Genomic DNA, 26,117 nt, shown 5'->3' with positions numbered 1-26,117 from the left:
ATGCAGTCCTTTTCTGCTTCATCATTGTTTAAGTGAACTGTATTAGCTTTCTGTCTCATCCGACAGTGTTATTGCCTTGTGCTTCTGGGAATAATATACATTACTCATATGGCCTCAGCACAGACAGTAGTGTTTATTTCCCTCATGAATATGTGCACAGAAAAAGACACACACACATATGCGCATAAAAAAATAAAACCAGCGCAATAAACAACCCGAGTGCTACACACATGTGCTGACAGGAAGCGTATTGATGATGGTGGATTAGCGAGAGAAAGGGCAATAAATGGACAGTGGCTGTCAGCGACAGAGAGATGGAGATAACAGGAAGGATGAGAGGGAGGGAGACAGCCAGGGGAGTGAGGAGAAAATGCGGGCCGGCTCGGATGATGGAGAGACAGAGAAAGTGTAAAAGAAGATGAGACGGAAGAGAGGGACGCAGGAAAGAGCAGGAGATTAAAAAAAATGGTGTGTGGGGGGAGGAATTGCGTGTTTAGTTTACGGGGCATGAATAGAGTCCTCATTGATCCAGAGACAGAGGCTATCATTCCTGCTCAGTGAACACAGCAGCGCTACAGGGCAAGAGGGATGGGGGGAGGAGGTGGAGATCAGGGGGGAGGACAGAGTGTCAGAGGAGCACAGGAACACATTCAGAGGAAAAACAGCAAAAATAACATCAGCTGAGTATGTTTAGTTTGTTTATAGCTTCTTAATTTCCATTTTCACATTTTTACATCACTAATGCAACAAATCCCAACATCCCATCTCAAATGTACTCGTTCTTATTTTTGATTGTGTTTCCCTTCATGTATTAATATTTTTTTCACTCTCTGTCTTTATACATTTAATCTCTGAATACAAAACGGAGCTTCAACTCGTGATTATTTTTGCTTATTCGATTAATCGGGTGATTTTTTTACTAATCAGTCAAGTGTGTGGTCTATGAAATGTTTATCGCAATTTCCAAAAGCTAAAGATGATGTCTTCAAATTGCTTGGTTTGTCTGACCAACAACCCAAACCCCATTACAGAAGTCTTTTCAATTTACAGCTAAAAAAATACTACAGTATAAATACAGAATTCAGTACAGTAGAGTACAGACGTCCACCAGATGGCTGCGCGTTCCCCGGAGACGACCGTGGCCACACTAGAAAGTTCTTGTTATTCCATTGGAAGCTCGTTTCAGACGCCTCTAAAAAACGACTAAAAACCACACCTTTTCTATATTTGACAGAGCTTTGGCACATTGTGGAGAGCCGATTGATATATTCTGCTAACAGGTGCTGTATGTTGAAGATAGATACATAATAATTTAAAGGATGACTGTTTGTTTAATGACTAAAAAACAACCAAAAATCTTTGCCGCTCATAGTGGGACTTCAATCCTCAGTTAGAGACCTGCAGTAGACTGAGATTGCTTCAAGTCAAGTAGTTGTTTTTTTTCTGTGCAGTGTACGTCTGGGGATGTTTTGGTCCCCAGATTTTGCTGCTGAAGGAGTGCTCTTGATTTCCGTGCTACTCTTCGGTACAGGGAGCTGCAGACATGAAGGCAATGGCCCAAAGAGGGGGAGACCTGCTCAGAGGGGGTTTCTTTACAGCTCACAGGAACTTACCATGATACAGTCTGTGGTTTTTGTTTGATGTCTAGCGTCAGCAAAAAAAGTTTGCACAGTTTGCTTGTTTACTAAATTAAATGAATGCTGCTGTCCCACGAGGCTCATTCAAACTTCAAAACTTTGTATGGAAAACAAATCGTTGAATATTCATATTTTGCAGGCAAATCCAATTCCACTGGCATAATTCTGAGTTGGGTACAGCCACTCTGAATGTTATTAACTTTACTCTGTCTGTAAACTACAGCACAACAAAGATGAAATAAAAAACAATAAACACAATTAAAATAGACGAAAAAAACCTTCCTGAACATTTAACTATAACGCCTGCTTACTTAAATATAGTAGAAGCACAAATATCAAGGAAAAATGACCAACAAAATCTGCTGCTCTGCATTATTGGGCAGGTAAACCTCTGAAACGCTGCTGGTGCGACAAGACACCGTGCAGTGACAGTGCAAAACTGGGTCACAGGCAGACTGCACCTGGTGGAATAGTCCCTTGCGGCTCCAGTCAAGATGGCGGCAAAGATAACAAAAACAGGGACTAATTCATCTCTTATCGTGCCAAAATTTAGTGGATCACAGCATACTGGGTCCTGCAGATTAATCTGCAGATGCTTTGGTTCAAAATTAGACCAAACTTTGTATGGATGACAGCTTTTCAGCAGTGAAGGCCAAAATGTTGTCTGTAACAGGCAGGAAACAAATTTCTGCAAAACATGCAGCCTTGTCAACTATCAGCTGGTTATAAGGAGTTAGGAGTCAGCAGTCAATGACAAAAGACAATAAAACAGGTTTTCAACAATTATGAATCACCACAACTTGAGCACACAGTCATACATGTGCACACAAAATATGAGGCTGCAGCAGTTTGTCAGATAGTTGTGGACAAGTGAATATACACACAAATACTCACACGCACAGACACACACATCTGCCCAAATGCACAATCCCCGGGCTTATGCCTGGTGAAAGCAATGATCTAAAACAGAAGAAAAAAATCAATTTTAGAAGCTGGAATCAGGGACTGTTTAGCATTGGTGCTTGATTAATAAAATCATCTTAATTTTGTTGGTTTATTGACTTCAACTACTGACTAAATTTCACTCAAATTTAGCCTCTAGTTTTGTGCAGATGACACATGTAAAAATGGTAATAATAATAATTCTGTTTTGGTCTTTGTTTTCTTTCAAAAACATGGAAAGAAGGCAATGAGCAGTGAAAGAAGAAATGACCAAAAAAATATCTAAAAGTACAAGAAAATTACCTGAAAATTTGTTTTTTTTAAAAAAAGGAAAGAAAAAAGGTTTAAAAAAATATCTGAAAAAGGTTTTAAAAAATTACAACAATTTCTTGTTGTTGTTTCTATTTCCTAATTTTCCTTTTTTTTTTTTTTTTTTACCAAGTTTCTCTTTGCCTTTTCCCCATGTTTTAAAAGAAATTGCATGATTATGCACAGGGTTCAAAAGTTTAAATACTTGTGAAAGGCATCTGAAAGCAGCACAAAGAAAGCGTTGTCGCTCCAGGTTTCAAAGGGTTAAAATTATTTTGATCAACCATTTATAGTCTTTTTTTATTGTCTGTTAGAGTCCATGTTATGTTTGGAAGAACTCTCTTGACAGCTGAAAAGTTCCCCTCAAGCCTCATACTAAAATTTTGAAAAAAATATAAATCAAACGTGTGAATTTTGCCCACATCAGCTTCTGCGTGTTTGTTTTGCTTTGCCCTTAATAGTCTCTTAAAATAGCAGGTTTAAATATGACAACGTTGGTACCAAGTTCACGGTGAGCAGCCAGCCTGTGTTTATCTTCAGGGGGAACGTGTGAGGGAATTGTGAGAGGGAAAAGATGCAGAGCAGGAGCAAGCAGATGCCAGAGAGGCAGGGAGTGAGTAGCGGGAGCGAGGGAGAGGAAGGAAGGAGGTGCTGAGCAGTTGTTATTCTTCTATGCGCCGTGTCTCTCAGTAAAAAACGCCTCCCCTCCTGTGTGTGCTGTTGTGACAGCTCTGCCCAAACTCGACCACTCACACAGATACGACTACAGTCTGCTTACAGATGGAGGGGTGACAGACAGGAGGGGGGGCAAAGAGGGGAAAGGACGTAAAAGATGGGAGTGAAAATAACCCAAAGCTACAAAAGACTGGCAGTTGGGGAGAAGTGCAACACAGCAGAGAAGAATAGATAGAGACAGAGCAGAGGCACGAAGAGAGCGATAGAGACAGAAAGGATAGCGATAGAGACATTCAGACTGGTTGACTCATTCTTATGATGTCAGATCTTGTAAAAAGTGTGTATCGAGCTGTGCTGACGTGCTCCAGCCGGCAGTGATGAGTAATGCCATGGTTCAAAGGCTTTGCATCCTCGATACACATGGATAGCCAGCTCTCAATGCTGGCAGTGAGGGCAAACAGGGAAACCAAACAGCACCGCTGCTTTCCCGCTCTTGTGTGATTGCACTACATATAAAAACGATACGTTTAAAAGTCTTTTTTAAAAAAGCGCCAAGAGAGACACAGATGGCTGCTGCATTTTTTTTTTGTTGTTGTCTCATGATAGAGGCAGATGATGATGATGATAATGTGTTCTCATTACAGGCGGCCTCGGGGCAGACACAGAGGAGCGGTTGGTGGAGCATCTCTTAAACCCGGCCCACTACAACAAACTGATCCGTCCTGCAACTAATGGCTCTGAGCTGGTTACCGTGCAGCTGATGGTGTCGCTGGCCCAGCTCATCAGCGTGGTGAGTGTGCACGTGCTTGTGTGTTTGAATCTGTGGGCTCGTTTAACAGCAAGAGGACAATCCAGTGCGTTACTTATTGTTTAGTTTTGATTATGCACTAAAAAGACCCCAAAAAGGTGGAATAATTTGCATTAAAAAGGTATTTGTATTAGTGCAAAATCTGCTCTAATGCTGACTAATGCTGTTCTTCCTGATCTCTTAACTGAAATGATTTGTATTCATGTCTCATGGTTAGAGCTGAAAATGAAGTTGTTTAATGATGTAAATCCCAGGAAACCTCAAGTCAGTCTGATGATCATTTAGTCCTTGGCTCAAGGCCTCGTCTGAGAATTTGAGAATAGTTTTTTGAAGACAGGCAGTGATAAAGAAGTATTAAGATGAAGTAAAAGTGGCAATAGCACAATTTAAAAAAATACTACTCAAGTGAAAGCCCTGCATTCACAGAAGTAAAAGTAATGATCTAAAAATACACTTAAAGGGCAGTTCATCCCCAAATCACAACTACATACTGTATTTTCCTCTTAACCTGTGGTGCTATTTATCAGTCTAGATCATTTTGGTGTGAGTTGCAGAGTGCTGGAGATATCATCTGCAGAGATGTTTGCCCTTCTCTGCAATGTAATGGAACTATATAGCTCTTATGGTGCTCAAAGCGCCAAAAAATACATTTTAAAAACTCAACAGCAATGTCTCTTTTTATAAATCACGACCTGGTTACTCAAGATAATAACCAGACCTTCTTGTGAGCAGTTTCATGTTGGAACTATTTGCTTTCGACAACTGTATCACCACAGAGAAGGACGCATGCATCTACTGCTTGCTCACCTGGCACCACTGAGCTGGTTAACGTTACAGCTCATTTTAGGAGGACGGCGTTAGTGTTTACATCTTGTGTTGTCATTAGTGCGAGTCTCTCGTCCATGAGTGAATGTATACTTCCCTCTGTACAGTCATTCGTTTGGCAAGTCTAAGTTAGTAGAAAGAAAATAAAATACTTGAAACTGCTCACAACAAGATCTGTGGATTATCTTGATTTGTAAAAAGAGACATTGCTGTTGAGTTTTTCAGATGTATTTGAGCACCACAAGCCGAGTGCATTTTGTTCCAATATATTGGAGAGAAGACAGCACTCGACAACTCACACCGAAACGATCTAGGTAGATAAAAAGCACCACAGGTAAGAGGGAATACGTGCTTTTTTATTTTTTCGATGAACTGTCCTTTAAAGTTGCAGTATTCACTCCATTAACTTTTTATATATTATACTAATGGATTTAATCTGTGGGGTTTCATTTTATGTATGACAATATGTTTCATTTATGCTTATTAAAAGGTGTTAAAAATCTATATCTATAATATAAACTTTTATGGTCCTGTAGGAGTTTTTTAACGCCTGGGAAATTAACCCCTATTATTACCAAGGTTAATTTGGCTTGGGTTTAAAGTATTTTGTTGGGAGAGAGCTCTGCAAACTGGCGATGTGGAGTTTGCAAGACGTGCATTTAAGCAATGAAAGACACCATCAGGTTGCATATTGCAAGCTTGACTCAGCTTATATGCGCTAAGAGTCAGGATATCTCTGCTTTGCTGCATCAATTTTATGTCATATAAAAAAAAAAAAATCTGTCACACACGTCCTTCAGCTTGATGGAAGTGCTGCAATGACTCACCAAGGTACCTCTCTGATCATAGTTTGTAATGTATATGTCTTCTTTTTCTGCAGCATGAAAGAGAGCAGGTGATGACCACCAATGTCTGGCTAACACAGGTGAGACTTCCCACTCCTCTCATCATATTACCATCCTAACATAGTAAACATTCTGCCACTCAGACACGCATACAGATATTTTTGAAAACAAAAAATTCCCTCCTGTTTTAAATAATAATTCTGTCCACACAACCTTCATTTAACACAATATTTCTGTCCAAACCAGAGCACAAAAACAACTCAAAACGCTTGCCGGCTTTAGCTGTCTGTAGCAGTCTCCCCTGCTCACAAAGGTCGTAAAGTGCACAGGGTAACGTTACCTTTTTGAAAACACACACTGGAGATCTCATCACCATTGATTAATGTTCAATGAAGGAGCTCACTGGGCACGCAAAAGTTTTCCTTTCAGTCCCCATCAACAACAATCCTACTGGAAGGTTTGCCACCATCTGCTGGTTCGATCTGGCCTGATCCAAAACCAGCAGTTCTGGGAGACTTTAACGTGGTGGAGAAAAAAACATTTAATGCAGCAGATGCCACAATTCACCCATCAAGTGGTGCAGCAATTCTAACTTTAAGTATATTGTACTTATTAAACCAAGCAGTGCAAACACCAGGTATGCAAAGTGGTAGTCTGCTGTCATTGTTGTTTCTCGCGTGTGCTCATCACACAAAGCAACAATGGAGAATCCCAGTAATGAGTCCTAAAAACTGGAAATGTGCATTTTAGCTCTTCTGGCTCCCTCGTCTCAAAGTCAGTGGGTTTTTTTTTAATGGGTTTTTGGTCAGAAGCTTTAAAAAAGGTCCATAATCAACACAAGCTTTAGAGACTTTCAGTGTAATATCACCATCATGTGAGGCCCTGTGACCCAAAAAGACCTTTTTCCATTGACTTATATGGTGAAAGACACATCTTAAAATCATTCGGTACAATAACATTTTTATAGTTGAAGAGGGCCAAATGAAATAAAATTATCCCTATTTAAGTTAGGAGAGTACCAAACTCGAAGTTAGCCACACTCGGCTGCTCTCGGCCGCCGTAAGTCTCCAGTGCGCATGCTCAGTTATCTGCACAGTACGGATATCGTGTCGATAATCCTGGCATCATCTGGATAATTTTAAACATAGCAGTTGAACCATATTGGCTTAATGTGCTACTGAGCAGCTCTCATGGGAATTAATGGGGCCCCATGTTCAATGCTGTGTCCAGTTCTCTTGAAACATCCATGGTGAAAACAGATCAACAGTAACCACAGCTCCGAAAAATCTGCACCTTAGAAATCTCCAATGACCTGAAACTGTGTTTGCGTGTAGACAAGAGGCCAAAATATAGAGGAAAATGTGTGTTTCTACAAATGTCTGTATGAGTGTAGACAGGGCCTAAGATAGAAAAATTATGAAATTGTAGATCAAACAATGAATTAAATATTTGATTGTTGATTTTACCGACTGACGGTATTAAAGGAAAAATTTCAAAGTCAGTGGCAATCTTGTGTAAATGTAGGAATATATTAAACTCCAAGACACTGTATATAATTAATTTCTCACTTATACTTCCCCGTGTTTCTTATTGTGTGTAATTGTGGGGGTCAAACTTTAAAATAATGACAAATTTAATAGTCTTACTACCAAAAAAGGGGCCGTAAGACTGGTTGCTATGATCACACTAATCACCTGTTTTTCAAAATTCAAAACCATGAAATTTAATGATTTGGTACATTATAAAATAATGCAAATAATGTTAAGAGTAAAAAAGAAAATTCACTCCCAGAATGTGTACAAAGTAGGGCTGCTTTAATGAGTTAATCACCAAATTTTCCCTCTTTAAGAGGATGTACAGGGTTGAGTTTTAAAGCTAGAGTGATGATGCTGGTATCATCTGAAACTAGGAGACCGAGGGAATCCAACCATGTCATGCCCATTTCACAGTAAGCGTGCAGAATAGCACTCCAAATTTAGGCAAAATTTTGGTGATGGGAAAACCAACCGGCTATTTAACAAGGGTCCTTTGACCCCAAGATATCTGAATTAAAATTAGTTCTTTGGGAACGAATGAGTCTCCCCTTTGCAGACATGACCAGTTTATGATAGTCCCATGCAGTTTTCTTGCTTTATGTCATCAATATGCACATCAAAACTGCCTTTTGATGCTAAAGAATGAAATTGGAAACCTGCAATTAAAAACACTATTAATCACTATTAACTATAGAAATTCTGCGATTAATCCCGTTTTTAAAAATTAAGCGTTTGACAGAGATTTGACAACGATTTTTTTATGATTTGAGAGTTTCTTGTAATTTTTCTGTACCAAAAGCTAAAAAAGTGAGATTAAATGGAACTGCATTTCTGTTGGAAGGGTCAAAATGTGGAACAAAAAACAAAGCCGGTATAAAATCAAAAATTTTGGTGTTCAAAAAATAGTTTAGAAAATTAGTTTTGAGGGTTACAAGTCTGAATGACTTCCTTTTATTCCTTAAAGGTTAGTTTTCATTGATACGAATGTAGGACTGGCATATATAAGCTTTTGCTTCTACCTGAGCCTTTTTACTTTTAATACATAAACTGTTGTTTGTGTTTATATAGCTTGTATTGTTTGTACTTAGTGTAATATGTGTGATGACTGAATAAAACACACTTGACGTTAGATTTCACAGTTTCACTGCCAGAGATTTATCACCTTTGGCATGGGACTTGGATTTCGTGACGAATTTGGACATTAAATAATGCCCTCTCTACTGTATACTACAGTATACATGCTGATTTGTATTATATAATCACATGTCACAGTATTATTAAACCAGTAGACCGTACTAGCACATGAGCAGTGGTCCAGTTACTGAGGGGACAGATGCATCCCTGTGTTCTATATGTTTCACTGGTCATCTTGTCCTGCATCCGTTCACGTGGAGCAGCAGCCCAGAGAGCTGGTGAAGAGTCAGACAGTAAGAGAGACATCATACTAAAGGCGTCCTCCAAAATCCAAAACCTGACAGGAGAAATATGAGAAGCGAGCTGAGATTTATGAGACAGATTTGTTTTTATAAAACCCAAAACACAAATGCCGAACCCCTATTTCACAGTCAGTGAATGTGTCAGTTTTGGATGAGACCTACCGTAACCTCACCCTGTGAGTAATGTGACCCTGACTGAGCTGTGACCCTCTTCTACATGGCTGGCTCTTTGTCTGCTTACAGCTGAGGCCTATAACATGCAAGGACACGTACACATTTACACGCACTAGGTATACAAATGCATTCGGCCACACACATCGCCAACATATGTGCTTGCTTTTGAGGGCAGGTGTCAGAACAACTTAAACAGGCACGTTCTGTTTGGATGTAAATTTAGATCCATATGAAGCAGATGATATTTTCTCTAAAACAGCCTTTTCGTGTGTAATGTCACCATTGTGGCCTCTGCATTTTTGATAAACCCTTTGACACCTGAGCAAATTGGCTTGATTTCTTTCAAAAACATGAAAAGGCAGCAATGAGTAACTTAAGAAGAAATAACGCTGAAAAAATAGCACAAAATTAGTTTTTAAAAAGTACATGAAAATTACCTTAAAAGTCACAAAAAAGTAAAGTTTAAAAAAAATTGCCAAGAAAATTACCTAAAAATGGATTAAAAATGTTTGAATAAATAATCATGCTAATTATAAATATAGTATTCCCCTGAATTTATAATAAAATATAAATATTTTTTAAAAACATCTAAATCTACTACTTTCTTGCAAAATTTCTTGCCAAGTTGCAGATCAAACCAATTTGCTTAGGGTTCAAAGATTTAAATACTAGCAAAATGCATCTGGACCCAGCTCAAGAAACTGATGTCGATCAAGATTTCAAAGCTTCCTGCATTTTTCTGTCCTATGTCCACACACATACACTTGCACCTGAGCAAGTTAGGATTTATGGCATGTAACGGAGCGTAGAATAGCCATCAGTGCTCTATAGATCGCCTGCTATCGGTAAGCAGGGGAGCCAAGGACAGCTGTCCTGAGCCAAGACAAACTGTAATGACCATAATGCATCACAGTTACTGCAGATGACCTACCTCGAGCATTACAGCTCTAACATGGCCATAACATAGGACAGCCAGACAGAAGTGCCGTCACAGGTCGCCGAGGCTTCGGTGTGGTAACGTCAACGACTGACCGACAGCATGCAGAACAAGATAATGCTGCATTTTAAGAAAGGTTACGCAGAGGACATGACGATGTCCACTGATGGATGCCATTTCAATCATGCTGATTGGTTTGTGGCTGCGTTTGTTTAAACAACATATCACTCTCTCTTAGGCTTAACCCTTTAAAACCAGGGAAACTGGCCTGATTTCATCCAAAAAAAACAGGAAGAAGCAACTTAACAAGAAATGGCCCTAAAATTACCAGGAAATTAGTAAAATGTAAGAAAATAATATAAGAAATAAGCAAAAAAAGTGCTAAAAATAAAATAAATCTTTTTTTCTGTATCATCATTTTACATCTATATATATCATAAAAATTATGAATATAGGTTTCTGGACATTTTCCCTCAAAAAAAATCTAACACAGCTTACTTTTTAAGTTAATTTCTTGTTACCTTTTTCTATTTTTTTTGCAATTTGCGAGGCATTTCTTACCAAGTTGCTTATTGCCTTTTCCCCCATGTTTTTAAAACAAATAAAACCAATTTTCACAGGTCCCAGAAGTTTGAATGTTCGTGAAAGGCATTAACAAAACTGATGTCGATCCAGGCTCTAAAGGCTTAAAGTAAAAAAAAAAGGGACACAGCACAGGATGTTCCCCCGGTTTGTGATGTGTCATATTGACCACCAACAGACGAACCTCCTCCTCTCAAGATGTCTCCCTGCTGTTGTGTGATTGGCGCATGAGTGATTAAACATTTTGTTTTTATTGGCCCTCAGGAGTGGCAGGACTATCGTCTGACTTGGGTCCCTGAGGAGTTTGATGGGATGATGAAGGTCAGGCTGCCCTCAAAACACATCTGGCTGCCTGACGTGGTGCTCTACAACAAGTGAGTCACTCACTCACCCTGCTGCCCCTCAATTCAGAGGACACACACACACGGGCTCACACACTCATAAACACACACAACAAAAGACACGCAGTTCTCAAATCGAACTGATAGTGCTCTGGAGCCGACTCCGCGGTGGTGCGATCCAGCCGCCACCATTGTAAGTCACTTCGGATAAGAACATCAATTAAATGCCACTGGTTTTACTGTGTAATACATGCAGGCCCGCCACACATGACTGAATGCGTCCACTGTAATCAGCTCATATCACTCATGCTACATTACTATACAGTACCTCTGAGTCTCCTGAGGCACTTCAAAGATGGAGTCATCTGCACGACACACCCAGATAGATACAGCATGTACAGTGGATACATGCAGAGACAGTAGATGCATACAGTTAACCCAACAAAAGCACATATTTACACAGCCAAACTCTTCTATCTGTTGGGGTTGTTGTAAAATGTGACATTTATCTATATATCTGAATGCAGAGCTGCTTTAAAAATAGCAATGTATTTGCATTTTATCTTGGTAATTTTCAGTAGAATTATTCCGACACAGATACACGTATCAGAGGTTCCTCTAATACTGGCTAAAATGCCGGATCAGGTGTCAGCGTGTACGTGAGTCTACGCATTGATCCTATACCACATAAAATAATGATAAACTTTACAACACCTGAGGTCATTGATGTTGTACGATGCCAAACTACTCTGCTTACTTTTCTTTTCATACTATTCATTCTTTAAATGACCTTTGCTACTTCAATGTTTCAATATTTCAATGTTCAAGCTTTCAAACAAGAGCTGCGGTGCAACGGTGTATCTTTTTCAGAACAATGTAATCAAGCGTAAACAGTAGCGTTTTTTTAGAGACTTTATATTATTAATAAATCCAAATATGACTGTCTGAATGAATTAGCCATTAATTAAAACCTATTGAGTGCAAGATGCATCCCATGACGCACTGGGTGGAGTCTGTCAACAAATCAGAGGCTGTGATGCAGCAGCTGGTTCCCTTTTCTTGAAGTCAATGTGTTTTTTGAATTGCATTTGGCGATCCAAAAATATAACACGTTTTTATTCCATTTTTACACATTTTATTTTGACTTCTTGAAATGGGAATGGGTTGGTAGTATACAGCTGCTAAAATAGTTAATTTTTTTGTTGTTGTTTTTAAGGTAGCAGCATCGGATCGGTATTCACTACCGACAGAGTACGCAAGTTTAAGTGTCAGAATCAGTAGAAAAAAAAAATCATTCAGCTGTTACTGACTCTCACTTACAGCATTTATTTAGGAATATATTAACTATTGATCTAGTTTAGATTATTGTTTAAATTATAGGCTGGCCCATTTTGGCCAGTTATTAATCAGACCACTTGGCAAATATGCAAAATATTTATGTAAAATTATCAAAAGTTACTGGCCTCTATGTTTGATGATGGACATAGAATGATTTTCATTGTAGTTCAGGGAAAATTTTAACTTTCTTTGCTAGAGTTGATTCACAGGGTGGCTACAGAAGCACGGGGGGCTGGCCGGGTTAAAAAGAAATCTTTATCAGTATTTGTCGCACCTTTAGGCATATTGTTTTTTGTTTCTGATCTGAGACTTCTACAATTATTACAGTTTTCCTCATTTGCTTAAACACATTTGACCATCCAGAAGTTACAGTTTCAAAACAAACAGGCCTAAACTCAAAGTCTGGGAAAAAAAAACACATTTTGTAAAATGGTCTAACAGACCTCTGCTGTGCTGAGAAGGCGCTAAGCACAATCAAGCGGCTCCCAGTTTAATTTATCATTCCTCAACAGTTTAGAAAAACTGAGTTAGCAAAAGCCTGACAAAGGCCGTACTCACCTCTTCCTGGTTGTCTCCCCAGCAGGGGGCGGGGACAAAAAGGTGAGGCTGGCCAAAGCACCTGATAAAAGCTCCAGGAGCAAACCATCTAGTGAAGGGGGGAGTAGAGGTGCAAACAGTCATGATTGATGCATTTATTTTGAGTCCATGTGTTAATTATCTTACTAATAGGCATTTATGTTTATGTATATTATTTATATGTATTTTATTTTGGTATGGGTGTAAATATTTTTTAATTCATATGATGTAGTTCCCCCCTCAGTACCCCTGTCCTCCTTAGTACCTGCGGCAGGGGGGTATATAATGCAGCTAGTTGCTTCTAGTGTAAGTTGGTGTTGGTATGTCTCATGATGGCTGAATGAAAGACAGTAAATGCCACAATGGGAGCATTTAACCTTTGTACCATGCCCCTCTATGTGAAAACTTAAAGGGATAGTTCAGATTTTTTTTAAAGTGGGCTTGTATGGAGTATTTATGCATGGACAGTACATTACATACAGTAAATGTCAATCAGCATGAAGCAGGATGCAATCCAACATGGAAGCTGAGCAACATACTGCTGTGGAGGGATCAGCAACAAAATGTACTTTATCCACTTGAAAAATTGCCATTTCACTTCTTTATCTTTTTGTCAGACAGTAGTTTCCAACTGAAAAATTAGATTGTTACATCGATTTCTTCAAAGCCAGACTCCATTGAGAAAAACAGTGATTTAAAATTGCTGAACACAGGAGCTGCTGGTCTACCGTTGCCTCCATCAGTTAGTTTGTTTGTGTTATTTTGTGACTTTGACGTTTAAAAGGGTTCAGTCTGCAAACCAGCAGCTCCTGTGTTCAGTGTGGTACAATTACTGTTTTTGTCATTGGTGTCTTGTGGCTTTGACAAGAGCATTGAGCAGTCGTCCTGTGTACAAAGGCTTCGTCCTTGCCGTAGTGGCCGTGGGACGCTGTCCTCAGTTGTAAATTGCATTATTTTTCTGTGTCGGGCTCCAGCCTGCCTTATCAAACCAAAGGCCTGCATCTACTGTATGTAATTTACTCTTTATTGATAAGTACCCAATACAAACCCACTTCAAAAAATGCAAATTATCCCTTTAAAGGCACCGCTGGTCAGTCTGACATATGTTCAGTACAATTAGCTGTAATGCATTAACTCTTCAAGCGTGAAACACAAACTTGCTTTGTTCGTTTTTTAATAACAATTAGCTTGCATGTCTGAGGGAGTTACGGATGCAGACCACTTATTTCAATGTAATGGAAACTGAGTGTCAGCCTACAGTATGTAAATCAGCTCATCAGAGTACAGTGATCTGTCTGGCCTTCTCCTCTTTCCCTGCCTAAGCACTTACTTTACTAAAGATTAAAAAGATCCCTGACCCACGCAACTCTGGATAAAATGATCCCACTAATCCCAAGAACCCCGGGTCGACACGCTATCCTCCCGGTCCTCAGCGTCGCCTCGAACTCCTGTCACTCACCTAAACAGGAGGATTATCTGTGGACGCAGCAGCACCAGAGCTGCTCATTTGGAGGTCTCAATTAGATTTTGTGACTAAATTTGCAGGAAAGTTGGTGTTTCTGAGAGCTTATTTTGGCAGGCGGGTCAATTGTGTAATCAGTCAGACACGCATCACATCTCACAGCCGTCATTAATTAGCTCTCTTGTCGAAAGCTTGAGTTTAATGGAAATTCAATCTACAGCTTTAGTGTTCACAGCCGACTTCTGACCAAAGTGTCTAATTCGAGCTGTTTTACTGGACCCAGTCTGACCTGTGAGCCGTGTTTCCTGTCTAGACTTAATGTTCATCCTGTTCCTGGTGTTTGTTGAAGCAGGTGTGTGTGACCCTGCTGCCCTGAGACGCCTCAAAGCCTCCACGTCCCCCAGTGTGTGCGTGTGTGTGTGTGTGTGTGTGTCCTAGCGCTCTTTAATGAACCCGTATTGCATAATGAGATGCGTCATGTTGCACTGTTCATAGGATTCAGGAAAACATCTTGTTATACTTTTGTTTACAAATTTCTTATTTTTAAAATTATTAACCCTGTCAAACCTGGGTCAACATCAGTTTTCTTGTGGTGCATTCAAACCTTTGAACCCTGAGCAAATTGGTTGCTTTTGAAAACATGGGGGGAAAGGCAGTGAGCAACTTAACAAGAAATGTCCTGCAAATTGCAAGGAATTAGCAGACTAAGAAAATTATTTTAAAAGATTTTTGGAAAAAAAATCCAGAGAATTAGGTTTTTCTTTTTATATTTTATTTGATCATAATTAGACGTTTATAATTATTTTACATTATCATTATCACTTTTAATTGTATTCTTTTTTTTTTTTTACTTTTCTATGTTTTGTTTGTTTTTGGGTTGTTTCTTTAATCTGTTTTTTAGAAATTTTCATGTAATTTTTTGGGTACTTTTTCCAAATTTCTTGCTAATATTTGGGTAATCCCCTCTGAGGTTACTCATTGCCTTCTTCCCCTGTTTTTGAAAGAAATCATGCCAATTTGCACAGGTTTTAAAGGGTTAATCACACAGATGTTTATGTCTGACGCTTCTCTTTTTTGTCTTTCTCTCTCTCATACTCAGTGCTGACGGGGTGTACGAGGTGTCCTTCTACTCTAATGCGGTGGTCTCCCACGATGGCAGTATCTTCTGGTTGCCCCCGGCCATCTACAAGTCCGCCTGTAAGATCGAGGTCAAGCACTTCCCCTTCGACCAGCAGAACTGCACGCTGCGCTTCCGCTCCTGGACGTATGACCGCACTGAGATCGATCTGGTGCTCCGAGCCGATGTGGCCAGCATGGACGACTTCACACCTAGCGGCGAGTGGGACATCATCGCCCTGCCAGGCAGACGAAACGAGAACCCGGCCGACCCCACCTACGTGGACATCACGTACGACTTCATTATTCGCAGGAAGCCCCTTTTTTACACCATCAACCTCATCATCCCGTGCGTGCTCATCACCTCACTGGCGATCCTCGTCTTCTACCTGCCGTCCGACTGCGGCGAGAAGATGACGCTGTGCATCTCCGTGCTGCTGGCGCTCACTGTGTTCCTGCTGCTGATCTCCAAGATCGTCCCGCCCACCTCACTGGACGTCCCTCTGGTGGGGAAGTACCTGATGTTCACCATGGTCCTGGTCACTTTCTCCATCGTCACCAGTGTGTGCGTGCTCAACGTACACCACCGCTCGCCCACCACACACACCATGCCCCCGTGGGTTAAACTGGTGTTCCTCAACAAGCTTCCCGCCTTGCTCTTCATGCGCCAGCCCAGGAACAGCTGCGAGCGCCAGCGGCTGCGCCAAAGAAGGAGGGCCCAGGAGCAGAAGGAGGGTGGGCGCGGCGGGGAGGCAGGGGCCTTGATGGTGGGGCTCGGGCTGGGCGGCACTGGCGGGAACGGAGGGGGGACCTCCACAGGGGTGTTCAGCAAGGAGGACAATGACCCTTGTACCTGCTATGTGAACCGAGCGTCTGTTAAACAGTTTGGAGGTGATCTGGGAGGAGCAGGGGGGGGATCCATGGATGGTCTGAACAGGGTGAGGGAGGGCCGGGAAGGAGGCTCTGGGAACCTGCCGCGGGGGAAGCAGGCGGCAGGAGGTCCTGCTCTGACTCAGGCCCTGCTGGCTCAAGCCTGTCCGGGCTTTGAGGAGGCTGTCGAGGGAGTGCGCTTCATCGCCAACCACATGAAGAGTGAGGATGATGATCAGAGTGTGAGTATTATACAATCCGTATGTTACCATTTACACTGTTAGAGTTACGTCTCGTCATAGCCCAAACAGTACCGGAGTTTTTAGGGTGATATTGATATTGATGCACAAAAATAACAGAGGTAAGATAACAATATACATTGGCTAATTTGTGTACAGAGTTTCACAATAAACTATACCGTACTATCATAGTTTACAATAACAGCAAATATAACTAAATACAGGTAATCTTTGATTAAATGTTAACTATTTAAAGTAGGGCTGTCAAACGATGAATTTTTAAAATCATGATTAATTGCAGAATTTCTATAGTTAATCATGATTTATCACATTTTTTTTAATCACGTTTTCAATTCCATAATTTTTCATTACAAAACAGTTCTGAAGTTCATAGTGACAAGGCAAAGCAACCAGGAGAGAAATGAAGTGACAGAAAAAAACTTTGGATTAACAAAAAGACCCATAGAACCTAGTTTCATTCAGATATCTTGAGGTCAGAGGTCAAGGGACTCTTGTGAAGTGGCTATACAGCCACAACAAACCACAAAAGATCAGATTACAATATACACAAAGGTAGTGTGACTTCGTTCTCTGCTCGAGATGCCAATACTTCACCATATCTTTTCATAGATCAGTGTTTAGCTGCAACAATAATCCTCTGACTGTCAGGATATTCTACAGAAACTTTAGATCAGGTCAAGTGACTATATGTAGCGTGGAAGATGTCGCTCGGCATCATAACCCACAGAGAATTATCTCCCAACTCTGCATCTTTATTAAGACTGTAAAGTTGACGTCAAGCTGTGTTGAATTTTGTGGATGGGGCGCTATCTTGTGAGGCTTCCTCTGTGTTACCTAACTGTGGTCAAGCAACGGTATTTGTTTAAATCAATCACAATAAACAACAGGGATCAATATGACTTGGCAGCCCAAGGCTGAATTATTTATTCATTATCCATAACCGCTTATCCTGTCCGAGGTCACGCGAGGCTGAAGCCTATCTGACATTGTGTTAGAGGTGGAGGACACCTTGGACAGGTCACCAGACTATCATAGGGCTGACACATAGAGACATTCACGCTCACGTTTACATCTATGGTCAATTTCGGTTCACTAATTCACCAAACCTGCATGTCTTTGGAGAAAACCCACGCTTACACAGGGAGAACATGCTAACTCTGCATGCTGGGTTTGAACCTGGATCCCTCCCACTGTGCAGTCATAAGGCTGGACTAATGACCCCAAAATATACTACCTTCACTCACACTGTAAACTATTTTGTTTTTTGGACTGAGAGTATACACTATGGTAATAGAGAAAACAGAGCGCTTACCTCACAAGGTGACGCAGCCGTCCCACACGATGTGACGCACCTTCACATTCACTGTTGTTTTAGCTCATTGCTTCGGTCACCATCCTCACCACTGTCATTTCCAGACACACCACGTAACTGTTTTCAGAAAAAAAAACAAATGTGGATTAACCCCTGCACGTTAGCAACCCAGCACCAAACAACAGGCAGACACAGTTTGTTCAGTTTGATTAGCCTCTGAACATAGCGGAGCAGTTTAACACAGAAATTTCAGGTTTCATAGAAACCAAAACAGAACTGAGAGTAAATATTTGACCTGCAGCCAGAGACATGAATGCTAATGTTTCCATGTAACAGCTGGATGTGTTAATAGGCAGCTGTTGGCTAATACACTCAACATATCCATTCGATAACAATGTATTAATGTCAATGTTTGTTTACAGCTTTTTGTTCTAAGCCAAGTGGTAACCGTTTATTACCTGTTCGTAGCCACATTTTTTCTTGTGGAAAAACATACAAGCTCCCATGATCTCACCAACCAGTGGGGTTGTTTACTGGTCCAGTGCACTGCAGTGCATCCTGGTAGTTGCAGGTTTTGTACCTCTTGAGCAAAAGCAAATGCCACAGCTCTTTTTCCTCTGTTTGCTCTGGTCATGTAGCACCCAAAGTAGTTGATTATTGAATAACAGCACTCGGGCTGTACCCTTCTTAAAATTATGCCTGTCTAATCAGATTTGGCTGTTCAATACGAATAATATTTTTGTTTTTCATACAAAGTTTAAAAGTTTGAATGGACTCAGCAGGACTGTGACAGTGGCATTCACATAATGTAGTAAACAAGCTAAGGGTGCTAATAACGAATCACAAATGCGCAACAACATTTTTTGCTGACAATAGATAGACAAAGCCAGAGATTGTATCATATTAACTTGCTGTGAGCTGTAACATCACCACTTCTTCACCGTATGGTGCAGTCTCTCTCCCTCCATACCAGTGGCTGCATGTCCGCAGCTGCTAGTACCAAAGAGTACCATGAAAGTCAAGAGCACTCACTCTGCAGCAAAATCTGGGGACCAAAACTTCTCCAGAACTACACTCCACAAAATAAAAACAACTACTTGACTGGAAGCAATCTCAGTGGATTGAGGGTGTTGGACTGATGATTTGAATCTCTGACTTTCAAGGGGCAGCTCTAGACTGCACAGCTTTATAAAAATACCATCTTTCCAACAGGAAAATACTTCAGGTTCAACACAAAACCACAAAGTGATGCTTCCAATAAACCTTTTATTGCTGCAGTTTATAGCTCTACAACTTCTTGCCAACAGACACTTAAATACTGATGTATCTGTGATAAATACACATCAGCCTGCAGATGTATCGCTCTGGCTTTTCTCCTTGTTAAAATTAATTATTATCTTGTGTCCGTGTTGATAAATCAAAGCAGAAATCACCTCATTGTATGTGCACATGTTACTAAACATAAAAAGCATCCAGAGAAGCACAGATCTGTGCTTTCGGTGCCACATCAAGTTAAAGTGACGACGGAGCAGCACAGCAGTCCCGTTTAGCTCTGCCATTTGAAACGCATGGGGGACTACACCAGAGCATAAGCAAAGGAGACAGATCTGGTGACGCAATCATAGCTCTCTGAATATTCAACGCAGACATATAATTATAGCAGCGGCATGACGTGAGCATAGAGAAGGAGTACAACTGCAGGAGCGCTGGAATAGAGGAGCCAAGACAGCGTAGTGAGGGTGGCATTCTTTATCGCTTCTCCTCAAGGCATCTTAGGGGACCAGCCTCCTCTCCTGGAATGAAAGAAACTGACACGGGAATTAACAATCCTCTGTAATTCTGTCCATCATCAGCATAGTTATCATCCTGTTGCCATGCCGACCGCTTTAAAATCCTCCATCTCCTGGCACAGTGTGTGGCGCATCAGCCCTTCCCACCCCCCCTCCTCCCTCAAGTCATCATCACAAGGGTTACAGTGTCAGCACACCCCTCTGTCTCCCTGCCCTCCATCACTGTCTCTTGTCTCTCGTGTCCTTCTCCTCCTCCTTGACTCGTGTTGGACCTCATCAGAGCTGTGTGGCAGAACAAGTCTCCGCTCACATTAACCCTTCACCTCCATTAACCCTTTGCATAAAAGGCAGGGGGCATAGATAGAGAGAGAATTCTGCTCACCTTAATCTGGCTCTTCTCCCCGTCCCCTTTGTCCCCATCCACAGGTGAGCGAGGACTGGAAGTACGTGGCCATGGTGATCGACCGCCTCTTCCTGTGGATCTTTGTGTTTGTGTGCGTGTTCGGCACAATGGGCATGTTCCTGCAGCCGCTCTTCCAGAATTACACAGTCAAGACCATCACCAGCCCGCCAGGCTGACCGCCCCGCAGGCCGAGAACACGCTGACCTGACAGCTCCCCCGACCAATCAGCACAGCAGGACAAAGGGCCAGGAGGTGGGGTTGGGGGGGCGCGTCCGGGTTTTATTGTGTCTACCGAACTGGAACCAGAACTGGAACTGAAAAGCAATCACGCCCATTACCTTTATAGTAACGTTTTTTGCAACGAACAACGGTTTTTCTTGAACAAGGAACAAAAGGAAAACACCGTCATACTCTTTACCTGCAGTTTTTTGTCCAGATGTTTAACGGACTGACCTCCCCTTTCTGGTGGAAAGGTCCCTCCCCGGGAGCGAGCTGATCTTCTCCTTGTCGAAACCTTAACGCCAGCCTGTCAACACTTTCCGCTCGACGCTGACTGCTTAATTGACACACGACATGCCCGCCTTCAAACATTACTCATTCTCAATATCGACTGATGTCAGAGGGAGCTAATCAGAAAGGGAAGGGAGGTTCATATCAAGGTTCTTCTACATTTATTTTATTTTTTCAGAAATCCACAGTGAACTGATTCAGTATATTTTATCATAGCATAGCAGCTTACCACAGTATAGCATTAGGAATATATTATTAAGATTTCTCTATGTGTTAGCTCATGCGAGGGTCTGTTGCTGATAGAGAGGCTACGGTGTGTTGTATGATTGTATAGATTAAACAAGAATGTGATATAAACTGTACTCCACAGCCTGTGATGCGCACACTAACACTGTACAAGCAACAGATTGCGAAGGAAAATACATAGAGGGGGGTTTAAAGAAAGCGCCAGGTTGCATTATTCGGTGAACAGTAATAGATGCATGGACAGCGTTTTGCTTTGAGAGTTGTGCACATTAAATAGAGGACAGCAGCAGCCTGCTGTGCCAGAGTGCACAGCTGCAGTGAGATGAGTTCAGCTCCAGAGGAGTCTGAGCCAAGATGGTGGACAGGGCCTCCTATACGATGGAGCATGATTTCCCCGAGATGGAGTAGAGCTCAGCTGATATGGAGCAATATTAGAAAACGTGTAAATCAAATTGATGGGAGGAAGGGATCATGGGAATGAAGCTATTATGTGTATTAATATGTAATTTCATATTTCAGTATGTAACGTTCAGAGCATATGTATACATGTACGCGTGTGTGTGTGTATGCGTGCCCCCACGCCCTAATGCATTATCACATTTGTCAGATACGATGTTCAGAGGAGCATACTGTGTGTTTGTCCCCCTCCTCCTTTCTATTTATCTCCAGCAACCTCTCTCCAGTTCTGTCCCCTTTATCTGGTCTTCCACGGACAAACACACTTCTGACATTTTGTCCAGTTACAGTAACACCTATTCATTACTGCAGTTTTCCTTTTCATCACGGACTGGCTGTCTTCTTTCCACGATCCTCTCAGCTTCTCTGACAACCAGGCGAGGAGGCCTTTTCAGGCATGCAGGGAGTGGGGGCGGAGTTGAGGGGGGTGAATTAAATTTTCAATAAACAAGAGACAAAATGACAAGAGGGCCTATGCTGAAGCAGTCGCACCAGGCAATAAGATGCATAAGCAGAAAAGAAAAAGACAGGTAGTCATGCAAGGGTTTTTTTTTTACTTTATAATGATGTTACAGATTGAAATATAACAGGATAATCCAACCACAGCAAGCACAATCCAGATAGCAAGCAGGAATAAAGCAGGATAGGCAGAGACAAAAGACTGTTAGTGTTGTTACTCCATCGGAAAGCCACTCTGAAGAAAAAAAAAGCTGTCTAATCCTCAGTCACTGTCACTCGCTGTGAGTTTCCTCCGGCTTTTTACGGTCGTGTGGCCAAGTCTGCAGCTCAGTTCTGGACTGCGAGCTCTCTCTCTCCTTCTCTCTGTCTTTCTGTCTCTAGAGGATGGGATTACCCAAAGGGGGGGTCCCCAACAGATCCCGGACAAGTGTGAAAAGCCTATCAGAGACCTGTGAAAACTGTAGCCCGCACGGCTCCACACAAACTAAGTGCTGCTGTCCACTCTTTTTTCTCTCTCTTTGACCTTTCCACTCTCCTTCCTTTCTTCTCACTTCCTCTCTCATCATGCCCCCCTCCCCCCCTCCATCTCTCACCCTCCCTGACTCTCAGATCTGCTCCTGTGCACACCTTAACCAGTCCAATAAAGGTTGTAGGTTCAGATTAATCAAAGTCTGTGTGCCATGTTTTCTCTCACACACTCAAACATAACATATAGGCTGTAAATTACTGTATAAGCAAAACTTCCCATTAATCTTACACCACAGGATAGAGTAAAAGAAAGAAAGGTTTCCTGGCTTTCTAATGTTGATGCTTGCAGCTTCCTTTTTATGTATGCACACACGCACATGCACACGCATGCACACACACATACACACACACACACATACACACACAGAGAGGTTTTTCTTCTTCTAGGAAACAGCACGCTTAAACAAAAACAGGAAACGTAGGTGCAGCTGCTACCTGCTCATATACACCTGATGAAATCCATAACACAACAGAGGTATCTTACTCAATTCAAAGCTCACATATTGTAGATTTCATTGATAAAACAAATATTAACTCCAACAACATGATTTACACACTGAAACTTGCCTTGCTGGTTCTTCATTCTTCTTGGTTGACCAAAAAAGGGGCCTGGCTTTACTCAAGTCCACTTCAGATGATGTGGCACACTGTGATTGGCTTTTTGACATCCCATCAAATAAGGCTGTGCATTTGGCCTGACTAAGATGATTGCAGATCACAGATTTGGATATCCTTGGAAAATGATGTCCATTAGAGTGGATGGGAGATCTGAAGGGGTTAAAGTGCATAACGTGTGTTTTAACTGTGTTTAAAGTAAAATTGAGATATTATATTACCTATGATTTTTAAAGTGTCACAAGAAAATCAATAGGGAAATACTGTTCTAGTTTGACTTTCTAATGAAACAGTCAGCTTATAAAGCATACTATTGCATCCTCAGGAGGTTTATACCTCATTAAACACAAACATAATGTTTTCAGGAGTAATTTGGGACATGTTAAGTTGTGATGATAAATACAATATAAAATATATTTGCAATTTGTTTTAAAACATCACTTTAGTCATTGTTAAGTTAAACATTTATAAAAAAGCTGTTTTTTTTCAAGGTCAGGCTATCTCCAATCTACATCCACTCCTGGAAAAAAGTGCTGTACCTGCATGTGCAAAGTAAATTCAAAATAATGCAGTAATGCTCTGCAGGTTTCCATCGAGGGCCACTTGCTGCCACCTGGTGACCATCATGTGTTTTTACTCCCCCTCCCTTCTGTAATAAAGTACACTGACACACACGTTGTAGCATTTGAGTAAAGGTCACATTTATTCTTTCCAGGGAGAAATTCCTTTTCTTGAATGTATTACAAAATACATGAAAAGAAAAAAAAGACAGATCATCAACTGACTTAAACTCTCCAGGTTTTCATTTCACAGTAAATACAGGTAGTAATGGATTGGACATTGCAGACAAATACACAAACACCACACATTTACTGCTTGTGTCACTATTATACGTGTGTGTGTGTATTTCTGAAGTCCACGACAGGATGTCCTTCTCTCCCGTCCGAACTATTTCCTCCCTGGAGCGTTTGTGCAGAGTGGATGTCTTCACACAGCGGGGCGTGCTCACTTCTTCTTCTCTCCCTTGTCGTTGTACTCCAGGAAGAAGTCGTTGCAGGCCACAGTAAGAGCTCCGACCAGTATGATGAACTCGGTGAAGTCTACCTCCCCATCATTGTTGCAATCCAGGTCTCCCATAACCTTATCCACTGCCTCCTTGTCCTGGGCATTCTGCAGGATAGAAAACAGAAATATAGGCAAGATCTTTGTCTTTTATAGGCATTAAACTGTGCGCTTGCGTCCCTAAGTATCTCCTTACCCCCAGGTAGTTGCCCAGCTCTGTGGTTAGCATCTCTTTGAGCTCGGCCCGGCTCAGTGTGTATTTGTCGCCCTCGTTTCCAGAGTACTTATGGAAGGTCTGGATCATGAGCTGCATGGCGTTCTCCAGGGTGGAGTTGTTCTCTGAGTTGGGCAAAGACATTCTGCAGAGGGATAGAATAAGAGGAAAGGTGGGAGGACGTGGAAGCAAGAGCAGCTCGTGTCAGTACTCTCTGGAGCATTTAGCAGTCAAATCAAATCAAAATACGTTTAAGTCTCTCTTGGTTGCACTCTCTTGCACATATACACTTACGTTTTTGTTTTAGACAGACCGCATGGAGAAATACTCATGCAACGGCAAATCACTACAGACTGATCTTCTATGGGGTCTGTCTATCTCGTCGAGTCTAGTTTTCATCTATCTAGTGTCAGGAGAGGTCGGAAACCCTGCACAGCCCCCTGGAGTCATCTCTGCTCCTGTTTCCTCATCAGGAGTGTTTCCTGTCTGCCAGTTGTCCCGATAAGATTCTGCTACAGATTAAACTGATCCTCAATCTGTTTGTTGCTTTGCCTCAGCGAGAGCACCTCTGGGAGTCAGGAACGTAGTCAGCAGCCGGACATGTGAGCCAGCTGATAAGAGTGAAACTCTAAGCTGGTGAAACAGCCGAAACGGTGGAGGAGATGTAACCAGGACACGCAGAGGCAACCTGATCCAGCTTTTACTTTAGCTCCTCCGGATGGCAGAAAACACCAGAGACAGGTGTAAGTCTTTGCCTTTCTTGAACCTGCATCACCTCTGAACTGTGAAGACTTTTCCTAATTGTCAGTCACATCTTACATCGGTTTCTCCTCATAGACAGTGTTTCTTATGTTCATGAATCAGTGGGTGAATCAGTAAAAATGTTATCTGAAAGACATTCTTCACAAGCTGCGGTCAAGATAGATTAAAGTTCCAGAAGTTATCAGTGAATAAACAGAAAGGTCTTCCTGGCTTTGTTTCTGATCTGCACAAAGTCTGCCTACAGACATCGCTTTGCATTAGCTGCAAACCTTAAAAATCTGCTTCTGAAAATAAAGATAGTAAAAAAAAAACCAAAAAAGAGCAAGAGGAAAGCTTTGAAGTCCGTACTTTCTTACCTGAGTGGAGGATGAGTGCTGGCCTGCTGGTCAGGTGCAGAAATAGAAGGCAAGAGTGACTGATGAGGAGGACGAGGAGGACAACGTCTTAAATACATCCCTCACCCCACCCATCCCACTTATCCCTTCCTCCCCTCGCCCTCCATCCACCTGTTGCTCCTCTCCTCCTTCCAGCCCCCGCTTCCCCTCCCCTCCTTCTCTGTTTACGCATCAGACACCTGCTATCATCGAAATGGACACATAGAAGATCCACCTGCCCCCCTCTGTCACAGATAACATCGACAAAAAACACTGCATGGAAATTCAGCAAGGAAGACTTTTTGAATGCTTTCGAACTTGCTTCTAAAACCATGTGCCATTCACTCCCCGTCTGCATGCTCACTTATAATTTGTTGCTGTCATCATCTGATTGAGATTTTATCAGCCTCATCAGTCTCACCAGAGTCACCAGTCATCACCACCACCAGCGTCTGGACCTCACAGGGGGATTTATCTTGCTGTTGCTCAGGGCAGGCACCCCTCCATTACATATTCTCCCTGTGGAGTCTAAGAGCCATAGACTTTCTGTCAAATCATAATCATGACATATGTTAATCTGTATAAACCCATTGAAACATGAGCAATTTGGCCTGATTTCTGTCAAAAACATGGGAAGAAGGCAATGAGCAACAAAAGAAGAAATGACCTAAAAATAAGCAAAAGAATTAGTAAAAAGTACAAGAAAATTACCTGAAAT

General features: G+C 41.6%; 2 protein-coding genes across 3 annotated transcripts in view; one reads left to right on the top strand and one right to left on the bottom strand.

The window, feature by feature from the left end:
* Positions 1 to 20,368, top strand: part of chrnb2 (cholinergic receptor, nicotinic, beta 2) — a 30,760-nt gene extending 10,392 nt beyond the window's left edge. The window contains exons 2-6 of the mRNA XM_042489788.1: positions 4,208 to 4,353; positions 6,077 to 6,121; positions 10,970 to 11,079; positions 15,522 to 16,650; positions 20,197 to 20,368. Of these exons, the coding sequence (XP_042345722.1) occupies positions 4,208 to 4,353; positions 6,077 to 6,121; positions 10,970 to 11,079; positions 15,522 to 16,650; positions 20,197 to 20,349 (1,583 nt within the window). The 3' untranslated portion in view covers positions 20,350 to 20,368. The remainder of the gene's footprint in view (positions 1 to 4,207; positions 4,354 to 6,076; positions 6,122 to 10,969; positions 11,080 to 15,521; positions 16,651 to 20,196) is intronic.
* A 3,314-nt stretch (positions 20,369 to 23,682) lies between these two features.
* Positions 23,683 to 25,452, bottom strand: s100t (S100 calcium binding protein T). 2 transcript variants are annotated; one of them, XM_042489791.1, is made up of 3 exons: positions 25,382 to 25,452; positions 24,246 to 24,408; positions 23,683 to 24,157 (listed from the first exon to the last, which is right to left on the bottom strand). In XM_042489791.1, exons 2-3 carry the CDS (start codon positions 24,405 to 24,407, stop codon positions 23,993 to 23,995), a joined length of 327 nt encoding a protein of 108 aa, XP_042345725.1. In that variant the 5' UTR covers position 24,408; positions 25,382 to 25,452; the 3' UTR covers positions 23,683 to 23,992. The 2 variants fall into 2 exon arrangements, with proteins under 2 accessions (XP_042345725.1, XP_042345724.1); XM_042489790.1 differs by lacking the exon at positions 25,382 to 25,452 and adding an exon at positions 24,558 to 25,311.
* Positions 25,453 to 26,117: the final 665 nt, after the last annotated feature.

Source organism: Plectropomus leopardus, chromosome 7 (assembly GCF_008729295.1).
Source record: "Plectropomus leopardus isolate mb chromosome 7, YSFRI_Pleo_2.0, whole genome shotgun sequence".
Lineage (NCBI taxonomy): Eukaryota > Metazoa > Chordata > Actinopteri > Perciformes > Serranidae > Plectropomus > Plectropomus leopardus.
The sequence above is the reverse complement of the archived record's forward strand: the minus strand, read 5'-3'. Positions and strand labels throughout refer to the sequence as shown.